This window comes from Hemitrygon akajei, chromosome 13, assembly GCF_048418815.1.
Source record: "Hemitrygon akajei chromosome 13, sHemAka1.3, whole genome shotgun sequence".
Taxonomy (NCBI): domain Eukaryota; kingdom Metazoa; phylum Chordata; class Chondrichthyes; order Myliobatiformes; family Dasyatidae; genus Hemitrygon; species Hemitrygon akajei.
In genome coordinates this window covers 78286393-78304510 of record NC_133136.1, presented here as the reverse complement: position 1 = coordinate 78304510, position 18118 = coordinate 78286393, and the positions used below count along the sequence as shown (strand labels likewise).

The window sequence follows — 18118 nt, the reverse complement described above, 5'->3', positions numbered from 1 at the left end:
TCCTGTGCGGGAGGGAATCTAAAAGGCTTTGTTTTTTTGTTACTTTCTATTAGCTCGTACAGGACATGTTGTAAATTGTGTAGATATTCCCTAAGTGCCTGAAGGATTTGTGTTAAATTTTGTTGATCGGCTGAGTTAACTCATTCAATTTCCAGAAAGAGAATGTGAGATGTCAGTAAATATTGGCATAGGGCCTAGGGTCTATCATTGTTATCACACCTCTGCCCTTCAACCACCTCCACATCACTTTCATCTTTGAGAAGATACAAAGAGGTAGGCAGCAAAGCAAGGGAAGCCCACAAAAAGAAAACAAATCCTTATCATTTGCCCTTGTAGATTCTGGCCTCTGTGTTCAGTCATCTGCCCAAATTTGAAATCCAGTTTTGCTGCAGAGTACAGAGGAAAATTGGCTTTGTTGCCACTAACAAACTAATTCTCATCTGCTAGATCAATGGTGTGGAATGTGCTCCATTAGCATAACTTGTTTCCTACAATATGCTGAGCTCTGTGTCATCTAACTGTGAAGCCTCTGTTTAATTCCTTACTCTTTCCTCCCTCCTGCTGAGGATTTAGTGCACCACAGGCTTTGACCTTTCACTTAGAGGTCGTTGCTATACTATGTTAGTGGCATTTTGTTTAAATTTAAAGGAGGAAAGCTGATTGCGAAACTAATGCATCATTACTGGCTGATCTTAGATCTCATGCAGTGCTCTCTCTTCTAGGTACTTGGATGGAAATCAATTTGTGATGGTGCCCAAGGAACTCACCAACTACAAGCATTTATTACTTATGTACGTACTTCCATTATGACACCATTAAGTAGTGCTATTTAAAGGGTATATAAGCGTGAACTATTCAGCAGCCCTCATCCATTCCACTGTCACTGACTTTTTTCCCAATCCACCTACCCTCCTGGGTCCACACCCTTTTAGTTCCTTGGCCAAGAAAAATATTATTGGTCAGATCTAAATTTATATCACTAACATTGGCTACTTTATTGTGGGAGAGATTCTCATACTTCTACTGCCACACTCTGTATGAATGAGTTTCCTAATGGCCAGCATCTAATTTTAGGCTTATGCCTCACTGTCCCAGATTTTCCCATGAACAGAACTATTCACTCGACAACTGCCCAATAAATTGCTTATAAAATCATCCTCTCTAATAATTTAAAGGTTAATATCGTCAGGTTCTGTTGCGTACATCTGAACTGGGAGCCTCGGTTGGTAGTTTTTCTCATTGAACTCTGGGATTACACCTAATTGCGATCATCAATAGTGAAATAGGATTCCTGAGTTGAAATCATCTACACTGGCAGAAATATAGAATCAGCCCAAGTATCTGGCTGGTCTCTAAAGTTCTGTAATCACTGAGACACTGGAGGCCCCAGCTATAATCTACCTTGGAGCAGTTTATTCATAGACCTGAAGGGATAGTGAATTTAGGGGATTGGGTGATTTTCTGTCCACAGCCGGGTGATAATGGATCTGGTGATCAAATTGTGAAACTATTCAGAAAACATGGATGATTTTCATGACAATATTGCAGTCAGTAATCAAAATATGGAGACAGTGCAGATGAGATTTCCTGATGTTTTTGTAGGGAAGCTGGTGTCCGATCTTTGTGCTTTAAATGGGTGTTCTTTAAATGGCATATCTAGGGCGACTAAAAGATTTTGTTTAAAGAGGGACCAGCTGTATTAGCAGAAAGGGAGCTTTGACTTTAAGCTTGTGAGAGCTCAAATTTTGTTTGTAACTGTTGGAAGATTATTTATTTATTATAGATAAACAATCTTCCAATAGTTACAAACAAAAATTTCAGCCTCCAGGTTGGCAGCAAGATCTATCATTGTAACAATGAATATTTTGGGTAAGCAAACCCCAACAGGAAGCGACTTCCAGGGAGCGGAATAGTGCTCAGACACTGTGGGTACATTGCGAGAATATCTTAGAATTAATACCATTGTTTGGACCTTAATGAACCACATGAAGTTTATACACTGACTTCAAATTCCCAGACAATGGCCTCATTGTGTTTAATTAAATGACTTAAATGTCCTAGGCTTCAGGACTTCAAAACTTCACAGTATGAGTCTGCAGATTATCAAGAACTTCCTATTACATAATGTTTCTTTAACCCACAGTGCTCACTTCTACCCCCTACCCAAGATTCACAAACCCAACTGTCCGGGCTGGCCTACTGTCTTTGCTTGTTCCTGCCCCACTGAACTTGTGTCTTCATACCTTGATTCCATTCTATCCCCCTTGGTTCAGGGTTTTCCCACCTACATCTGAGGCACATCACATTCTCGATCTCCTCTGTAACTTTCAATCCCTTGGCCCTGACCGCCTCATTTTCACCATGGACCTTCAGCCCCCATTAACTTCTCTCTTCCATCAAGAGAGCCGCGATGCTCTCTCCTTCTTTCTTAACAAAGGAACCAGCCATTTCCCCTCCACCGCCTCCGTCTGGCACAACTGGTCCTCACCCTCAGCAATTTTTTCTTCGGCTCCTCCCACTTTCTCCACACTCGAGGGGTAGTTATGGGAACCCACAGCCCCAGCAATGCCTGCCTCCTCGTAGGCTACGTAGAACAGTCCATGTTCCAAACTTTCCACAGTAATACTCTCCACTCTTCCTCCACTACATCGATGACTGCTGCTGCTTCATGTACACATGCCAAGCTTATCAGTTTCCTCAACTTTGCCTCTCATCTCCACCATACCCTTAAATTCACTTGGTCAATTCCTGAGACCTCCATTCCCTTTCTCAATCTGTCTCCATTTCTGAAGACAAACTCTCAACCGACATCTTTAATAAACCTACTGATTTCCTGATCTACCTTGACTGTACTTCTTCCCATCCTGTTCCCTGTAAAAACGCAATTCCCTTTTCTCAGTTCCTTCGCTTCCGCCACATCTGTTCCCAGGATGCGATTTTCCTTTCCAGAGCATCAGAAATGTCCTCTTCAAAGAACGGGGTTTCCCTTCCTCCACTGTTGATGCTGCCCTCAGCCGCAGCTCCTCCATTTCCTGAGCATCCTGACTCACCCTATCTTCCCGCCGCATTAACAGTGATAGAGTTCCTCTTCGTCTTACCTATCACCCAATGAGTCCCTGCATCCAGCACATCATCCTCCGTAACTTCCAGCATCTCCAAAGGGATCCTACCACTAAACATATCTTTACCTCGCCCTCCCCCACCCTCTGCTTTCCACAGGGATCATTCCCTCTGTGATTTTCTTCTCCATTTGTCCCTCCCAACTAATCTCCCTTCAGGCACTTACCCCTGCAAGCAGCCAACGTGCTTCACCTGCCCATTCGCCTCCTCCCTCACCTCCATTCAGGGACCCAAACAGTCCTTCCAGGTGGGGCACCACTTCACCTGCGAATCTTCTGGGGTCGTCTATTGTGGCTTCCCCATTGGAGAGACCTGCCATAAATTGGGGAACAGCTTTGTCTTGCACCTCCGCTCTATTTGCCAAAAGCAGAACTTCCTGGTGGCCAAAATCTTTAATTCCCATTCTTATTCCGACATGCCAGTCCATGGCCTCTTCTTGGGCCAAGGTGAGACTACCTTCAGAGTGAAGAAGCAACACCTTATATCCCAAATGGGTAGCCTCAGACCTGATGGCATGAATATCAATTTCTCCTTTCAGTAAAAAATTTCCCTCACCCGCCCTTCTTTTTCTGTTCCCCACTCTACCATTTTACCTCTTCGCACCTGCCTATGACTTCCCTCTGGGTCCTGTCCTCCTTCCCTTTCTCCCACAGTCTACTCTCCTCTCCTGTCAGATCCTTTCTTCTCCACTGCTTAACCTTTCCCACCCACTGGCTTCACCTATCACCTTCTAGCTTGTCCTCCTTCCCTTCTTTTTATTCTTGCATCTTTCCCCTTCTTTTCCATTCCTGAAGAAAGGTCTCGGCCTGAATTGTTGACTGTTTATTCATTGTATGTTTCCACATTATTTGCATTATTACTACTAACTGTTTTATTTATTGTCATGTTTTGTTTTTCAGTGATTTAAGTAATAACAGAATCAGTACATTGTACAACCAAAGCTTCAGCAACATGACAGAGCTCCTGACTTTGTAAGTATTTGTCCTCAGTACAAACTTTGCACCATACTCTTGTCTTATCTGTAAAAATGCTTATCATAATGCTTTTCACGATGTTTGAGTTCACAACCAGCTCACAATAGTTTATCCATTTCTGATTGTGAATTGGTATATTTCCTCAGTGTCATCTTTTATACTTTCACAGGATTCTCAGTTATAACCGGCTCAGATGTATCCCTGTTCGGGCTTTTGATGGTTTGAGATCCCTGCGTTTGTTGTAAGTACAGGAAAGATTATTGGCCTTTTAAATAATGCAGCTAATCAATAACCATTCCTCCTTAAAGATGACGGCATCCGTTTAAAGGTACATGTTCAGCAGCCTTTGTGTTCAGTGTTCTGTGCACACTGGTGACACTAGCTCCTTTCCTCTCCGACCAGGACACTGTAAAAATCTGAAATATAATTTTCCTCCAAATTGTTCCTGCTCTGACTCCACTGTCATAACAATTTTCATTAACCATGTACTGATGGGAGCAGGGTGGGAATATAATTGACCAAATTCCTCACCCTGACGTTGGTGAGTCAGTCTATTTGAATTATGGGCTTCCACTGGCCAAGGCACACCATGATATGGAGAGCAAGCTGTGTGCACGCAGCTGCTGCCACCTCTCCACGCAGCTGATAAGCCCAAAGGAATGGCAGAGACCGATACAGTTTGGCACCAGCAGCGTCACAGGAGTTGCCAGTCAGTGTTGCAATCAACGTAGACTGCCTTAGACACTCAGGCCGCAGATTTTTCCCTCGGAGTTTACTCCCGAAGCCTTCCCCGTGAGTGGGTATAGCCTCAAGGCAGCGAAGGTTTGAGATGAGCTTCCAACCACAGCTGATGAGCCCCATCTGCCTGAAGCGACTGGCTTGAATGTGCCACTAACCTGCCTTTGCCCCATCTCCTGTCAATAAAAACAGTTTCTCCAGGCTTAATAGCAGGAGGCCAGGAGTTGGACTTGGTTGTTAGAAGCTATTTGCGATGCATGCCATAGGGAGTATTTACCAGCTAGTGGGAGCTGATCCCCATTTTACCCCAACCCCCACCCCTCGGCTATGGCAAGCTTAAGGAATCTGACATACACAAATTGCAGGAGGAAATCATGGGCAGCATCTGGTGAGGGATATGAACAGTCGACATTTCGGGCCAAGCCCCTTCATGTGATTGAGCTGAGCGAAAGATGCACCAATTCAAGAAAAGGAGCTTTTGTGTGGGGAAATTTCCTTCAGTCTGGGAAAATATTGGCCTGCATGGGCTTCCCATGCCTTCCATTCTGAAACTAGCTTCGCACTGAAAAACATTGCAAACAAAGCATCGAACCAAGGGTCAATATTTAGCTGATACACCTGACTGGAAATCGCCATGGTTTGGTGGCAGTTCAGTTTTCCTCCGTACAACAGTGGGTGCAAAGGGGAAGAGGTTCTCCGTTTGCAAACAACTGGCAAGTTTGGTTTCTATGAAACTAGTCAGCCTACGATTTATGCAGAAATATCCTACTTAGCAGTTCAAATATGGTCCACCAGAATCCAAACTGAATGAACACCAGTGTTAAAGTAGCAAATTGTTTGATAGCACTCTGGGTTGTAGTTCAGTGTTAGATGGTTCGCTGTAACTTGATAAAGCTGATTAGAGATCAGGTGCACAGTAGATTGCATTCAGCTTTTATATCCTCTATTTATAGGTCATTGCATGGGAATGAGATATCAGCGATTCCTGAAGGAGCTTTCAATGACCTCTCATCATTGTCCCATTTGTAAGTATAGACTTCAGTAAGCCCCTTGACATCTCATTATTTCACAAATACGAACAGCATCTTTATGCTTTAGACTTAGATAGAATTCCTCTCAGCTTGACTTGATTAAGAACTGAAGGAGGGAAATAAACTAGCACTTCTTAATACATGGTTGCCACTTTTGACCACAGGTGAATCTCTGGGCACTGTTTTTAACTTCTAAACATGAGAGAGTCTGCAGATGCTGGAAATCCAAAGCAACACACACAAAGTGCTGGAGGAACTCAGCAGGCCAGGCAGTATCTATGGAAATGAAAAACAGTCGATGTTTCGGGCCGAGACCCTTCTTCAGGACTGAGAAGGAAAGGGGAAGATGCCAGAATAAAAAGGTGGGGGGGGGGAGGGGAAGGAGGATAGCTGGAAGATGATTGGTGAAGCCAGGTGGGTGGGAAAGGTCAAGGGCTGGAGAAGAAGGAACCTGATAGGAGAGGAGAGTGAACCATCAGGGGAAAGGGAAGGAGGAGGGGACCAAGGGGGAAGTGATAGGCAAATGAGAAGAGGTAAAAGGTCTGAGTGGCAAATACAGGAAATGGGGGGTGGGTGGGGGTGAGTTTTTTTGTACCGCAAGATGAAATGGATATTCAAGCTATCAGGTTGGAGACTAATCATACAGAATATAAGGTATTGCTCCTCTTCTCTGAGAGTGGCCCCATCTTGGCACAAGAGAAGGCCATGGACAGACGTGTCAGAACAGGAATGGGAATCAGAATTAAAATGTTTGGCTACAGGGAAGATCTACCTGTGGCAGATAGAGTGGAGGTGCTTGACCTTGGAGGTATTAACTTCTATGTGGCTGAATATTTTGTTTGGAATGAATTTTACAGCACATTATACAATGGAGCAACAGAATGTAATAATACAGAATCTAAAACTTATTTGTCTTCATTTGGGATATCACAGTGATGAAATAGATCACTGCTGGTCACAAAGTGGAAGTACAGACTCAGCAAGCTGTTTAAAACCTCATCTACTCCACTATTCCATGGAAGTAAAAATTTAACTATATTTAAACATACTGTCAATGCACATACTCTGGATGTGTTTCAAGTTAATTGAAAGGAGAGTTAAAAGATGTCTAAGTATGTAAAACATACATTGTATAACATTGCAGCTGCTGTAGAAATGGTTCCGAGTAAATGGTATTTATAGAATACACAGTATAACGTCAGGAATATAAAATCTAAGGCTGAGGTCCTTCTAAGTCTGTAGAACACTAATTGATTCACCCCCGTAAGTACTGAATTCAGTCGAACAAATAAAGCATAGTGAAATGTTGAAAACTAAATGCAATTCAGTGAAGGTCCATGAGACCAATTCAAGCTGTAGTCAGGAGGTTAAAGTGCAAGGAAATGTCAGCTTTAGAGCTCAAAAAGAGATAAATTAAGATGAAGAAAATGGCAGAGATGACACTGTTGTTTAATACAACTGATTAGAACTGAAAATGCTAATCTGTGATAATTTTTCACACAATGTAGTGGCATTAGACAAGAACTCAAGATGCAGATTAATAAATGGAATGTTTAAGGGTGGTACTACAAATCATTTCTTTGCATTATTAATGATTTTCCATTGATGGATGGAGCCTAAAGCCCTGATTTTGTTACATATATGGAAAGTGAATGCAGTGATGAGAGGCAGCAGAGATTTAAATTGAATGATGTTGGATGGGATGATTGTTTTTCTGATCTTTGATGTTACTGCATTTGAAAAATGAATGTATGACTTCCTTCTCTGTGCAGGGCCCTTGGTGCCAACCCACTGTACTGTGACTGTAACATGCAGTGGTTGTCGGACTGGGTCAAGTCAGGCTACAAAGAACCAGGCATAGCTCGTTGTGCTGGACCTGGTGACATGGCTGATAAACTCTTGCTTACCACTCCCTCAAAGAAATTTGAATGTCAAGGTAATGCCATCAATGTAGGGTAACTGTGGGAGAAAATGTAAAGCAAAGGTACACTTGTCTTGGCGCAAAGCGATTAAATCAAAACTTCATAATGTGGATTGCCCGATTTTTTTGGTGATGGACTAATTAAACATGTAATGAGGAGTTGTATTATTCAGATAGAACATTTTGTAACATAATTGCCCTATGAATACTCCTGTTTGCATGTAATCTAACATTCTTTAATATTTCACTTGTGATAATTGACATCCTTTGCCCTGCCAATAGAGATTCCAGGGCCTTGTGGTTTTCTGGTACCAGGTAAGACAGCCAAGTCACCCCGGCAATAATGGATGGTGTTAAGCACGGACCTCCCTGTCTTTCCCTTAATGTGAACCCCCAAAAAATTACCTAACCTCTCAACAGACTTGTTTGCCTTGGATCATCAATGTCAAATTGATATATCCATATAGTTAACGCATTGTTAGTATAAATTACGACGTTAACTACATATTGCATGAGTTTAACCTTAAACTGAAATGTAACTGTGAAATAAATGTCTGTCTTAGAAATGTGGTATTTGACTTCATTGCACATTTTAGATGTATTAATTTATTATTGAATTTATGTTGTTGGAGCATAGTATTTCAGAATGTTCTTCCCCAATTAAAAACTGTATGTGATATAAGCGACATTATATTTGTTTCAGTAGCAGTTATTTCCTTTTCATCTTTCAAACTTAACCAAAAATATTTTCTGTATTAAATAAAGATGTTTTCTGCAGTAAGCAACAATGTTTTGTTAAAATTAGTTTAATTTCAGTGCAGTTAGTTTCAAGCAGAACCCCTGCCTCTCAGATGTTAGTATCATACTAATTACTGAACTCTATAGTAAGCCAGAATATCAATCATTAATTTATTTGCAATTTAATTTTTATTCTGTATTAGCCATCTGACATTGAAGGATTGCAAGCTTAATCAACTCTTTTCATGATTCTAGATTATTCCATTTGTCAAGGTGTTATAAAGCAAACAACAGGGATCAGTGATCAATCATAAAATTAATACAAATATGATTTTTCTTTTTTATATGTATCTTGCTTGTTTCATTTTCTTAACTTACAAAACTGCTTTATTTTTCAAGGCCCTATTGACATCAACATTCTAGCCAAGTGTAACCCCTGTCTTTCCAACCCCTGTAAAAATGATGGCACTTGCAAAAATGACCCTGTGGATTTCTACAGGTGCACCTGTCCATATGGATTCAAGGTATGTTCATAATATGAAAAGAAAGGTCTCCACCTCTAGTATATTATAGTTTTATCATATTAACAACTAGCCAGTAGCTAAAACTTGGCATATATGATTTAAGATTTACGTCATGTAAAATAATATGAGAGTCTAGTTGCTTAACGAGAATGCCACACAAAGTAAAGGACTATGAATGACAGATGTTTATGGATGAGGACATGCACTGATTTCACGTTTGTTTGTTACTTTATGAAGGAGAAAGTCCATATTCTCTCTGTTCTAGTTTTACTCTTATCACAATTGTATGGAGCCATGATGAGACAGTATTTGTTTCCTTAGTTAAGAAAGGATATATTTTCCATTGAGGCTGTGCAGTGAAGTTTCACCAGGCTGATTCCTGCAATATTAGAACTGCCATGTGAGGACAGACAATGTCCACACGGCCATAATTCACCCAAGTGTACAAGAATGAGAAGTGATTCCATCGAAATGGACAAAAATTCTGGTTGGATTCAACAGACTTGATGCAGGGAGGATGGTGAACCTGTGGAATTCTTTAATCCTGAAGTCTGCCAAGACCAAGTTTGTCAATATATGTAGGAAGAGACAGACAAATGTATTCACACTAAAAATTTCAAGCAATATGGTGAGAAAGTGCCAATGTGGTTCTAAGGTAGAAGCTTTGCTGTGATCATATTGAGTGGTGCAACAGGCTCAAGGGGATGAATTACCTACTTCTGCTCCTATTTTTCTATATTTCTGTATTTTTGATTTCCTGGATGTTTCAAGGAAAAGCTCCTTACATTTGTCCCTGAAGGTACTGAAATAAAAGATTCAACTATGAACCAAGTGGTTGCCAGGGGCTATTGTTGGAAACTCGATCGATTCCCTGTTTAAAGTTCAGTACCTTCCAGACACATATATTGTCAAATGATGTCAGATGAAGAGGTCAAAACCATCCTGTCTGCCCTGTCCAGTGACTGACTCCAGAGTTTTTTCTCTTTCCAAGTGTAGCCCTGCCCAACATTATGACCTAGCTCTTGGCCTGAAACCCCATTGGACTAAAGTGACAATCATAGGGCAAGTGAATGGGAGCTTTAGAAGAAATGTTGCTTCCTTTTACTTTAATATTCGCTTTAAAGAATATATATTTTTCAAGTTATTTACTTCAATTTTAACAGTTTTTATGTAACTTGTTTATCTCAACCATTCAAAGAACCATTAAAAGATGACAGAATTATCACAGACATCAAAGGCCTGTCTTCATCTCCCCAGTTCATGATCACCAGAAATATTACACAGGAGACAGACAGTAGCGATAATCTATAATTTCATATTTCACCAGATATTTATTCAATAGTTTTGCTTGGAGCCAGACTTGGAAGTTCCCATGACTATGATTCTCACTGCTAAGGTGGTATTTATCATTAATCCAGTGATTATGCAGTTTGAGCCAGGATTTTCAGAAAGCTAAAGAGATAAATCTTGTCTGTATTCTCCTGTGAGAATTAGTCTTGGTGTATGAAATACCACAGCCTACGGGACCCTATTTCTTGACCTGCACACCTGCTGAGTATTTTAAGATGCGTACAAAGGCAATGATTCCACTGCCCAGATCCATCCTAATATCCCCTTGTGTAGATCTTGCAAATTCTAGTAGGGTTACAATTCAAAGTTCAAAATAAATTTATTATCAGCGTACATATGTATATGTCACCAGAAACTCCCCTGAGATTCACTTCCTTGCAGGCATTAACAGTAGAACAAAGGCAATAGAATCAATGAAAATCTACATACAAAGACTAACAGCCAGCCAAACAAGGGCACCAGTGATCATCAGTTTTCACCCCATAGTCTCTCATTCTATCTGCAGAATTTTAGTGCTAATATAGGCAAGTACAACTTAAAGACATTAGAGAGAAAAATCCGAGTAAGTTACAGCCTGTTACGTATGGATGTGATAATCTGTCAGCCAGATGTTAATATTGCACAGCTGCTTGTTGCTTGGGAGAAGTATATGTGTGTACAGTTTTGAACATCAATTAATCGTTGCTCACTGTTGTCACAAAGAAATCATCCCCTGGTATCTCATTTACTCTGTCAGGTCAAGGAGATATGCCAAATTGACCTAACAGAAACTCAGCAGCTGGCAGTTCTCTGTCCTCCAGACGGAATATAAAATAATATATTTCTAGAGTGACAGTTAATAGTAATTTTAAAACTGTTGAGTGACAGTAGATAGTAATTGTAAGGCTGAATATCAAGCTGCAACTTCAAATTATGACCCTTAGCTCCGTAAGTATACTTTGGAGTGATAACAATCTGCATTCACAATCGTTATCTGTGGATCCAAATGAGTTTTACCGATTTTTCTCCAAAGACCTACTTAAAATGAAAGAAAAAAGCTTTGCAGCTTTCGAGTTTACAGTGGTTTTGAACTTTGAGGAAAATATTCTGTCAGTGACTGGTGTATGGAAATCAAGGGAATGTGAATCATCCCAAGGAACGCTCATCTTCTTCCCAACCTTGACCCCACTTGTCCTTGCCTTGCTATGGTATCTCCATTGTTAATACCTTCCTGCACAAAAGAGATCATTGTTCCATCCTAGTTTAATTTGTGCGTAAGACCACCACTCATAGCCAGTGACACATAACAGTCAACCTGATCCTTGTCAGAGCTCATTGATTTAAGGCTTCGGAATCTTCATTTCATTTTTCAATCTTTTTATTGATTTTCAAATAAAGAATATACAAATCAGAGGAGGAGTTTAGCAAACAGATAATATAAAAGACATATAAACAGCAAAAATAAAAACAAAGTATATAATGTCAAAATCAAATTGGTAAAATATTATTCTGTTATATATACAATGGTCAAATAAAGCTACAACTCCTCATAGCAATCATAGAAAAAAAGATTGGAAATTTTATTGATAAAGGAGAAAAAAACCCCACTAACTAAACTGAAACAAAAAAAAAAGAGAAAGAAAAAAAGAAAAAGATTGGGCAGTCCAATTGAGGATAAAATTTAAAAAAAGAGAGAGAGAGAAAAAAAAGCATCCTTCCAGTCATCTCCAAACCATTATGGATAAGGATTTTCCCCAAAAAGAATAAAGAAAAATAAATAAATAAAAATAAATTAAATCATGTGAAAATATTGAATAAAGGGTCGCCAGGCTTGTTCAAAATTAAAGGCTGTATCAAATGTCTGGCTTCTAATTTTCTCCAAGCTTAGACATGACATAATGGAGGAGAGCCAATAAAAAACAGTAGGTGGGTTAGATTCTTTCCAGTGTAGCAAAATAGCTCTCCTAGCCAGTAAAGTTGAAAAAGCTATCACATGTTGGGCGGAATCAGACACTTTGCTTGCTTCCTCTGGAATAATTCCGAAAATTACTGTAAGTGGATTAGGTTGAACATCCACATCTATAACTTTAGATAATATTCCAAACACATCCCTCCAAAAATTATTTAAACTTACACATGACCAAAACATATGAGTTAGAGTAGCCATTTCTGCATTACATCTGTCACAAATAGGGCTTATATTAGGAAAAATATGCGCCAATTTATCTTTGGACATATGGGCCCTGTGTTATCTTAGACTGAATTAAGATATGGCGTGCGCAGATAGATGAATTATTGACTAAATAATAAATTTTACTACATTGATTATCTGAAAGTGAATGTTGAAGTTCTACTTCCCAGGTGCGTTGAACCCTATCATTAGGCGACATGTGAGCATTCAATAACTGTTTATAAATGATAGCTATTAATCATTTTTGAAAAGGTTTAAACTGAAAAATAGCATAAGCCAAATTTAAAGAGCAGGCCAAGGGGTAATTCGGTAAAAAAATCACCTAAAAAATTCCTAACCTGTAAATATCTGAAAAAATGTGTATTAGAGATATCATATTTATCCATTAACTGTGAAAAAGACATTAAACAGTCTTGTAAAAACAAATCTAAAAAAGTTTTTATTCCCTTAATTTTCCATGTTAAAAAAGCCTTATCCAAAGTTGATTTTTCAAAAAAGAAATTAGAATATTACTAGAAAGTAGCAAATCATTTAATTCAAAAAATCTATGAAATTGAAACCAAATTTTTAAAGTATGTTTAACAATAGGGTTAAGAGCTTGTCTACCTATTCTGGAGAGCGAAAATGGAAGGGGAGCTCCTAATAAAGAAGCTAACGAAAATACCTTTACTGAATTTCTTCCAAAAATCCAAAAAGTAATATAACAAATATTAATTGCCCAATAATAAAATCTAAAGTTTGGTAAAGCCAGTCCTCCATCTTTTTTTGATTTTTGCATTAAAAGTTTATTCACTCTAGAGCTTTTATTATTCCAAACATAAGACAAAATCAGAGAATCTATTTTATCAAAAAATGTTTTTGGAACAAAAGAGGGAACTGCTTGAAATATATATAAAAATTTCAGTAGAATAACCATTTTTATAGCATTTATTCGACCTATCAATAACATCGAGATAGGTGACCATTTAGGAAGCGCCTGTTGAGTATATTCAACTAAAGGGAAGAAATTATACCTATATAGGTCTTTAAAATTTTTAGTAATTTTGATACCAAGGTAAGTAAAATGGTTTTTGGCAATATTAAAAGGTATTTGATCATAATAATCAGAATAATTATTAATAGGAAATAATTCACTTTTATGTAAATTAAGTTTATATCCAGAAAAAATACCAAATTCCATAAATATAGATAACATAAACGGAATAGATTTCCTATGATTTAAAATGTAAGCTAATAGATGATCCGCGTATAATGAAACCTTATGTAATTTATCCCCTCTCCTAATACCCTGCACAGAATTAGAATCCCTAAGAGCAATAGCAAGCGTAATCTTATCTTCAAAAATGTCACCCTTATTCTTCCAGCCCATGTAATCTCTTCTAGTTAAGTGTCCAAGATTGCCTTTACCACTCTGTCACCTCTGGTTAATTCACTCTCTTCTCTGACATCACAGAATCCTAGAAACATATGAAGTAGAAAGGGGCCCTTATATATATACACCACATTCTGTGTTTTAAAAATGGTTGTCTCTGAAGTTCCTATTGAATCTTTCCCCTCTCACCTTAAAGCTATGTATGTCCTCTAGTTTTTGAATCCTGAGACTTGTGGGTGTGTGGGGGAGGGGCATACAGATTGTGATCACCCAATCTGTTGGCCTCATGATTTTATAAACTTCTGTAAGACCAGCTCTCAGTTTCTTACCCAATAAGAAAAAGTCCTAGCCTGTCCAACCCCTCCCTATAACTCAGTCCTTCAAATCCTCATAAATCTTTTCTGCACACTTTCCCGTTTAATAACATCAATCTTACAGCAAAGGTGACCCAAACTGAATATAATACTCCAAATGTGGCCTCACCTGTGTGCTGTACAACTGCAACATGACCTTCCAGTTTCCGTACCCAGTGCCCTGACTGATGAAAGCCAGCTTGCCGAGAGGATTCTTTACCTGTGACTCCATTTTTCAGGGAACCATTTATCTGAACTCCAAGGTCTCTCTGTTCTACAACACACCCCAGGGCCCTGTCATTTACTCTGAAAGTTATGCCATGCTTTACCTTTCCAAAATGTAACACCTCCCAGTTATCTGAGTTAAGCTGGATTTGCCATTCCTCATCAGCGTCAAATTCTTCATCTATCTCACTCCCGCTCTACCTGAGTCTCCTTTACAAGACCTTCCGACTTCCTCCTTCCCATTTCAGAGATCTCTTTGTCAGCTGGCTATTTGACTTTGCACTCCATCATATCTGCTAAATTTTCCGCCGTGCTCCATTGAGTGCAAATATGAAACAATTCTGCGCACTTTGCAAAACTTCCCAAAGAGTACTGCATAATCTGGCTCTTCAATAAAATCTATTGAATGGCCTATGTTGTGATGCTTATAAACAAACAACACCATAGAAAGTTCAATCTTCGTCCGCTTCAGCACCTTTTTAAATAATAAGAGTTAGTGGTTTAAAATATAATGTTTTAAATTTTGTAATGTAAATTTTACCATCTTGTCACTTTCTTTTTCTTTCAATCCAGTCCTTCCCCTTGTATTTCACTTTCAGTACCTATTTGGACATTGTCTTCACTTCCTCTAATTTATGCTTCCTTGACTGATCTTGCACTGTTAATTTCACAGATTGTTGATAAGGGACACAGGGTTGCTTGCCTAGTTCACTCTGTCCCTCTGCATGTTTGTAATGTTACCACCAACTTCCAATATTTGCCTGATCCCAATTGGCATCATCAACTCCCTAACAACTCCCTCCAGTCAAAATGCTACTATTACTAATGCTTATTACTAGGGTCTCCCACCCACTGACGCCCCTGACGTTATCCACATCTAATGTTTGAATTCCCAGTCATACCTCCACAGCGAAAGAACAGGTCCTCTGAGCTTATACTGACCTAAGCTCAGCCACAAGTGGGTGATCTGGCCACCATGTTTCCTTTGCGCAGTCACGTCATGTCCAAATGCTCTGAATACCAGAAATGAGCACTGCTGTCCGATTGTTATGCCCTCTAATAGATAGATCCATCAGGTGCACCAGAATTACTTTCTTCCAATCTGGTTGGCATTTTTTCATTCATTACCTTCAGGAAATAACTAACAATATGATTTAGTTGGGCAGTGAGCTGGAGTGACCAGAGGAATTTTTGACTAGTTTGAGTGAATATTAGAATCTTGCGATTTTAGAAACATGAGAAAGTCTGCAGAAGCTGGAAATCCAATGCAAAACACACAAAATGTTGGGGGAACTTAACGGGTCTATGGAAATGAATAAACAGTCGATGTTTCAGGCCATGGCCATTCTTCAGGACTGAAAGGTGGTGGGGGGGTGGGGGGGGGGGGGATGCCAGAATAAAAAGGTGGGGGGAGGGGAAGGAGGGTAGCTGGAAGGTGATAGGTGAGGTCAAGTGGGTGAGAAAGGTAAAGGGCTAGAGAATTTTAAACTTTCCTGCACATGAGAAAGAGACGATGTAAGGATAACACTAGAAAATAACTCATTAAAACATGGAGATTTCAGCTCAATTAACTGGAGGAATATTATGTAATTTAACCACAAAGACATACTCAATGTCAACGATATGTGACAGCAGTTGTATGTACACAGTACATATGTGTGCTATTGTAGCCATTGCACTTGATTGCATTATCAAAAGGTACATGACCAGTGAGGAAACCACAGGCTTCCACTCCCTTCATTCTTACCCAGGCTAAACACTTCAACTGATGCCCTGTAATCTTGCTCACTGCCATAAATGGTCAGCAAAATGTTGCAGAGTATGTGATCCACTTGTAGTGACAACCATAGTGAAATTGGAGCATGAGAGCTCTGGGATTGGCTGTAGTGCACGAGAAGCACCTGTTGATCTCACTGATGGACTTCACTAATCAGAATAAGAATTACTTAATTGCCAGCATGTGAAACATACCAGAATGGATTGTGATCCGGTGCCAAGCATAAACCGTAGGGCAATACCAAAACAGACCACACAACAGCAATGAACAATTTACAAGACAATAATGCAAGCAGCCTCGAGCAATCAAAATTAGCAGAATGGTCACATGCGCAAATGGGAATCATCAAACTTAAATAGATGTGAATTTCAATAGATTAAATAGTTATCAACAGGATGAGGAGAGTAGGAAGGACTATTGAATGGATGTTGTGCAGGGACAGTTTGGAAAGCACATTTGAATGAGTTTAGTTGAGAAAGAAGCTTCAGAAAAGAATGTGTTTATATATGCATTTATACGATATATCAATAAAAATGTTACCTTCAACTGTTCAAAGTTGCATAAAATATCCATATTAAATGCTTTCTAATCAACACGTTGCTCAACTGCTTAAACAGAAACCCTGTTTAATCTTGGTAGTATTGGCCCTCTGTTGACACTAATTAGTTTTTATGTTAATTTTAATAAAAATATTTTCAAAGTCATTCCTGCAACTGTTCTGTGTACCAATATAGGAGTACAACTGAATTTAGATTTCATCCCCACTCCTCTGATGCCAGTTCCTGTTGGGCTGCCACAATACCCATACAAAAGGGAGCTTTCCCCTTCATCTTACAGTGACTGTCAGGCTGTTGGTACCAGTTTGAGTTTAGTGGTTTTATAACTGACTCCTCCATATTTTATTCCTCTTCAGGGACAGGATTGTGATGTTCCAATTCATGCCTGCGTTAACAGTCCTTGCCAAAATGGCGGAACCTGCAATCTGAAAGAGGGAGAAAAAGACGCGTTCTGGTTTGTATAGTTTGCTTCATTGTAGATGAAGAAATGCATTTTCTAGAAGTCTGGAAATTGCTAACTGACTACAATTGAGGAACCTGACATGTACTCTCTGAGGATAAAGTAAATTTTATGCATCAATAAATTATTTGAACAGAATTTAAAATTATTATTTGAACAGAATAAATTATTTGAACAGAATCTTTTTCTCTGTTCTGTAGGTGCTTTGATCTAATAATACAAAATGTACGCATATACATCTAAGTCTTGTAATTTCTGAAGCAAAAGTACCTGAGAGAGTTCTTATGCAGGTGGAATTTAAATGAAGCTGAAATTGATGAGCAAAGAAATATTTTATCTCTTCATTAAAGAGCAACTCAAAACCATAAAAGTGATGATTTTATTAATCTGCAACAGAGATGTGAAAGAGAACTGGAACTAATGAAAAATTAGTGCAGTGAAACAGAAAATTAAAGTCTATTTTTTCTCAGATCACTGCTCTATAACCAATAATCATCTTGTGAAAATTGCTGCTTCTAAATATTAATAAAGATTTAGTTTAATTAGAAAAGGAAAGTTTCCAACTTTCCTTCAACAAATTAAATAGTATTGATAAAGAGCCTGAAAACAACTTCTATTCTAATCTTTTGATATGTTTGAGGTTCCAACATTAACAATCTGCATGTATCCCTGCTCTGTTTATATTTAATATGCTATTTTACCAAAGCTGAATTAGATTTATTTGGAAGGCAATCTAGCTGAGCAGATATCTCAGTAGCAAGAACAACAAGACTATAATGATCCACCTCCATCCCCCACCAGGAAGGCC

The 18118-nt window shown here is 39.0% G+C and overlaps 1 protein-coding gene across 7 annotated transcripts in view; it reads left to right on the top strand.

Moving 5' to 3' along the window:
• slit2 (slit homolog 2 (Drosophila)) overlaps positions 1–18118 on the top strand; it is a 421836-nt gene that overhangs the window by 349128 nt on the left and 54590 nt on the right. For all 7 annotated transcript variants that reach the window (XM_073064928.1, XM_073064925.1, XM_073064926.1 and 4 more), the window contains 7 exons: positions 723–791; positions 4020–4091; positions 4264–4335; positions 5786–5857; positions 7636–7799; positions 8922–9046; positions 17207–17304. In XM_073064928.1, coding sequence (XP_072921029.1) covers positions 723–791; positions 4020–4091; positions 4264–4335; positions 5786–5857; positions 7636–7799; positions 8922–9046; positions 17207–17304 — 672 coding nt within the window. The remainder of the gene's footprint in view (positions 1–722; positions 792–4019; positions 4092–4263; positions 4336–5785; positions 5858–7635; positions 7800–8921; positions 9047–17206; positions 17305–18118) is intronic.